Source organism: Lycium ferocissimum, unplaced genomic scaffold (assembly GCF_029784015.1).
Source record: "Lycium ferocissimum isolate CSIRO_LF1 unplaced genomic scaffold, AGI_CSIRO_Lferr_CH_V1 ctg45, whole genome shotgun sequence".
Taxonomy (NCBI): Eukaryota; Viridiplantae; Streptophyta; class Magnoliopsida; order Solanales; family Solanaceae; genus Lycium; species Lycium ferocissimum.
The window spans coordinates 425,723-431,024 of NW_026725683.1; the positions used below are offsets into that span (position 1 = coordinate 425,723).

General features: G+C 35.6%; 1 protein-coding gene across 1 annotated transcript; it reads left to right on the plus strand.

Annotated features, from left to right (window-relative positions):
- The first annotated feature begins 257 nt into the window (after nucleotides 1-257).
- On the plus strand, nucleotides 258-5,027 carry LOC132044436 (growth-regulating factor 3-like). Its single transcript, XM_059434911.1, has 4 exons — nucleotides 258-613; nucleotides 716-913; nucleotides 2,129-2,447; nucleotides 4,329-5,027. The coding sequence occupies exons 1-4, from the start codon at nucleotides 418-420 to the stop codon at nucleotides 4,747-4,749; spliced, it is 1,134 nt and encodes a 377-aa protein (XP_059290894.1). The 5' UTR covers nucleotides 258-417; the 3' UTR covers nucleotides 4,750-5,027.
- Nucleotides 5,028-5,302: the final 275 nt, after the last annotated feature.

The window sequence follows — 5,302 nt, forward strand, 5'->3', positions numbered from 1 at the left end:
TTGATCCGTCTATTGAGATTCACACCATGCAAAACCTGCAATGAAAATTTTATTCCTCTGTACTAAAAGTGGTTCAACTCTAAGGCTCAAATTTAAAGTTCCTGATTAAAGATGAAGGAACTTTTTACCATTTGGTTATAGTTATTGCCGTATTGGTGGCAAAATAAAGGGATGATATACGTACACACAAGTTCCTTTACTTTGCAGGTTTCCCCGCACTCGACCCTGCAAAAAGATATAAAAAGGGTCCACACAACTTCCTGCAAAACAACAAGCTTTTCCCAACTCTCTGTTCAGAGTTTTCTTACACATATGCCTCGCATTAATATTCTTCTTATCATCCTCCAACTAGCTCAAATAAAACCGAAGTAAACAAAAAAAGATCCAATCTTTCTCTCTCTCTCTTTCTCTCTCTCTATGGACTTCAATCTGAAGCAATGGAGAAACAATGAGTCAGAAAATCAAGAATCACCAGCCAAGCTACCAAGACTTCACCTTGACTTCCACTCTGTTTCTGCTGAACTTCCATTGTTTGTATCTGAACCAACAACAACAACTACTACAACCAAATTTTTGTCAGATTCAACAACCACTGCCACCACCAAATTTCCCAGTAAGTTACAGAATTAAACACCCTTTTCAAGTTTCTTGCTTTCAAGTTCAGTTTTTGATCTAAACAAAATGTTCTTGTTATTTTATTTATTTATTTATTTAGGGATGGAGAGTGGTTACTTCAGCTTGGCTCAGTGGCAGGAACTTGAACTACAGGCTTTGATTTTTAGGCATTTTATAGCTGGTGCACCTGTTCCTCCTGAACTTCTTCATCTTGTTAAGAAAAGTATTATTACTTCTTCTGCTCCTTCATATTACTTTTCTCATCCATATCAACAGTATCCTCACTACCAACAAGCCAGTAAGTTGTTGCTTTCTTTTTTTCACTTTTCACGTTTTACTCTGCTTAGTTTTTAACTGGCTGTGGAAAATGGTAATCTTTTGCTCTTTATTTTGATCTGTGTATATATGTTGACTCTCTTGGTATTTCTTGGTTTTTATTTATTATGAAAATTTAGTTATAAAGTTGTGTTCTTGATCTGTGTTTCTTAGAGCCTGTTTGGATGAGCTAAGCCAAACGGGCCAATTTTTTTTATTTTTTATTTTGGGTTTATTTTCAAAGATAAAACAGCTTAAAAAGCTGAAAAAAAGATATATATATATATATATATATATATATATATATATATATAGCCAAACGGGCTCTTAGTCTTGATTTTGCCAAAGTTTTTAAAGACAAAGCCAACTCAAACTCAAGTTTCCTTAACTATGTACAAATAATATTTCCCTAACATTTTTGGACCGTTCTTTTATTAAAAAAGAAAAGTAAAACCAAATGACTCAGTGTTAATGTCTTCATGTAGTTGATGACATTCTGGATATATAGTATAAACTGTTATAAGCTTCGATTAAAGAGCTCAATCGATCTGTACTTACTACTGTATTCCAAGAATACTTCTGGCTTATTTTTGTTGTAAGAGAATTTGATGGATGGCATTAATTGTTGAACTATAAATGATCTTTTCAGTCAGAGTTTAACTTCTGTAAATTTGTTAGTACAGAATTATTTTTACACAAATCACCTAGAATATAATTACAGTTAATGGGCCAAAAAATTCGGATTAATAACGTAGCAAATAAAGAAAATTTGGTTACTTGCTACAACATCTTGAAATATCGAAATTAATGGTGGTCATGTTGCTCGGACCTTCAATAAATATTGTTATACTAGTGTCGCATCCTCCAAAATACATAGCTTTTGGAGGATTCGACTAACATCTGACATTATTTCTGAAAAATCCGTGCAACACAGGATTTTAGTGGGATGGATAAGATCCCTTCATCCTTAATTAGAAATCTCATGTTCAAGCCCTAGGAATGAAAAGAAATCTTAGTAGGGAGCGCTTTCCTCTTTAATAGCTTTGTACTGCACGAATTTGAATTAGTTGCGCTAGTAAATTTCAAATACTATATATTATACAAAAATATGTCGGTGTATATGAGTTTAAATCAATGACCTCCAAGATTAACAGATGTACTGGCTGACTAATTAACAAATGTTATGTAAAATTTGAAGTGATGCAGTCAGGGTACTGGGGAAGAGCAGGGATGGATCCAGAGCCAGGGAGGTGTAGGAGGACAGATGGGAAGAAATGGAGGTGCTCAAGGGATGTAGTGGTTGGCCAGAAGTACTGCGAGCGCCACGTTCATCGTGGCCGCAGCCGTTCAAGAAAGCCTGTGGAAATTCCCACACCTGTTAGTAATGGTGCTAATAAAAACAACAACACCACTGTTTCTCATCAAGCCTTTGCAAAAATGGCTGGTCATGCTGCTGCTCCTCATTTTTCTCTATCTGGACATTCACCTTCAATGGATGCTCTTCATCTCAATCAAAGGTATAATTTTGAATGCAGGATTTTTTATGTTTTGAGTTTTAACTAGTATACACTGAAATCTGTGATAGCAATGTAATGGGTTGAGAATCATGAGGTCGTAGGGGAAAAAAAATATGTTGCTTGGACTCTTCAAACATGTAGACAGGTGCGTGTTGGATCTTCAAAAAATAGTGCATTTTTAGGGGATTCGACACAGGTAGAACAACATTTTTGGAGTCCGAGCAACATTGGCAAAAACACTAGGTGCTTTTTCTCACATCTGTCTAAGCCGTGGTGGATAGAGTTAGCCGATACCTATGCTAATAGGAGGTAGCAGCTACCCATCGAAATAGTCGAGGTGTATGCAAGGGAGCCCGAAAACCACAATCATTATTTTTCTTTTTAAAAAAAAGAGAACTACTTCGTCCATAAAAAGTAAAATTATTCTTAAAAATAAGACCCGTTACCTACTCTACCCAATGGCGTTAATTTCTTTTATATATAAGTGAATCTTTTTCTCTTTGCATCTTTTTTGTTATTGTAAACATTATATCTGCATCTTCAGGCCTTTTTATTTTTATTCTTTCTTTCTTGGTTATTTTGTTTGTTTGTGTGTGTGTGTGGGGGTGGGGGGGGGGTGGGGGGGCTTAATGTATATCTCCTCACTTTATTTATGAGTAGCTTTTTTCTAGTGAATATACACTCTATATATCTCTAGTGAATAATTGTGCAGATGCTACTTTTTTTCACTGTTTATTTTGCAAAAGAGATTGACGAGAAGTTCAATCATGCATTAAAGCATTGAACTTTACTTTTTTTTTTTTTCTTGAAGGGACCAACAAATATCCTCAATTATTCTTTTTTTTTTCCACTACCTCCTACAGAGAAACATGTTTGTATATAACTGTTAAGTGGATACTTGTCTCCCAATAGGGAGAAAAGCTAAATTAAACCTTGATCAAAGGGTTCCATCTTCTCCAAATTCCTTTATCTTATTTTTTTCCTTTTTGCCTCATTGATTAGTAGGGTCTACTTATTGAATTTTTCTTGGATTATTAGAATCTATTGAAGATATTCTTGGCCCACTTTGATTTTCTTGCTATGAACCCTACCCTTGAATTTTTTGGGTTTGGTTGGGCAGGTGGCCCGACTAATTTTCACCCGTTTAGCCGTAATTGTTTGTAACTACCGCTGGTATATACTCGATGTATAGCAGGTGTATTATAATTGAATAATAAGTTTATAGTCGAGCGGTATATAATGTATAAGTACTAATTACACACAGATTATAGAGTTGATTATATTGTCTAAAATTTGTAAAGAATAAAATTAGTGTTATTTTTTTTTACTACTCATGGACGGAGGCGCGTAGACGCAAAGACAAGCTCAAGATCCGTATCAGGTGTATTATAATTGAATAATAAGTTTATAGTCAGCGGTATATAAATAAGTAAATTACACACAGATTATAGAGTTGATTATATTGTCTAAAATTTGTAAAGAATAAAATTAGTGTTATAGATCAGGGTCAAGATTATTTTATATCCGAAAATTATATATAGATAGGGTGATAATTTTATATCATATATTTTGAACCAATTTTTTTTTTGTGTGTTTAATTTGAATATTTAGTGAAAATCTTGGCTCTGTGAAAATACCATACAATCCAGTTGTTATGTGTATAGTATTTGTGGGGTAATAAAGAATTCGCTGTCTTTAGTGTAGTGTAAAAATCTCTACTTTCTTTTGTCCTGTGGGGTAATAAAGAATTCACCCCATCCAGTTGTTGTGTATATCTGTACGTTAAAAAGAGGTCCCCTGTTACTAGATGTTTTTTACAGCTTTTTCATCAATTTGTCCCCTGCTTGATTTGGGCTGGGCTGTCATGATGTTGATTTGTAGGCCATCTGAGTCCACCAAAAAGGGTCCACCACTAGAAGCCCAAAAAGATGTATCTGGTAGTGATGGTAAATCATCCAATGGCCAAATCCTACGCCATTTCTTTGATGATTGGCCTAGACAACAACAACAACTTCAAGAAGGTGACAATGCTGCCACCAGCCTGTCCATTTCAATGCCTGGTGGGGGTAACCCCTCGTCCGACTTCTCGTTGAAGCTCTCGACCGGTAATGACTATGACTCGGGCCCTCAGCAAGTCAGGAATGTTGAACGGTCTACATGGAGGACGAGTCACCAAGTGGCCTCGATGGGTGGGCCACTTGCCGAGGCCTTAAGGTCATCGACTACTAACTCGTCCCCGACAAGTGTGTTGCATCAATTGGCACGAGGTAGCACGTCGGAGGCCAGTTATATTAGCACTTGATTTTTGCAAGTGTTTGTGCTGATTTTTCATGACAAAGGTGCTTTTGAACTTTGTTGCTTTTTGTCTTTGGTCGTGTTGTTGTTCATTGTTCTTTTTGTTGCATTCACTAACTACTATCAGCTGTACAAATTTGCATGGGATGTCTGGTGTGTTTATTATTGGTTTGAGTTGATATCATGAATACTTTGGCTATTTTGTTGCCAAAGTCTTGCATTTACTATCGTCTTTATGTATTCGGAACTTTTTGTACTAATAAACGCAGTCCCCCACTAACTTTCTCTGGTTGTCCCTTTTTGAAAAGTTCTTTAGTAAGGAGTAAATGGTATTTCTTTCAAATTATTTCTCTCATAAGGTATGAATTTTTTAGATTACGGGAAAAAATCCTTTTTTTTGCGCGATTGTGTGGTCTTTAATTTTTGGCCTTCAAATTGGTGGTGGCAGAGGATAAAAATTAAAGACCACCAATTTGAGGGACAAAAATTAAAGACCACCTCCAGCGAAAGGCAATCCTGCAAATTGCCTAAAAAATCTGAGCAAATTAAAAATCTTATGA

Coding starts and splice junctions, on each gene's coding strand:
- LOC132044436 (XM_059434911.1), top strand. CDS start 418: ATGGACTTCAATCTGAAGCAATGGAGAAACAATGAGTCAGAAAATCAA. Junction 614..715: donor TGCCACCACCAAATTTCCCA/GTAAGTTACAGA, acceptor TTATTTATTTAG/GGATGGAGAGTGGTTACTTC. Junction 2,448..4,328: donor GCTCTTCATCTCAATCAAAG/GTATAATTTTGA, acceptor GTTGATTTGTAG/GCCATCTGAGTCCACCAAAA.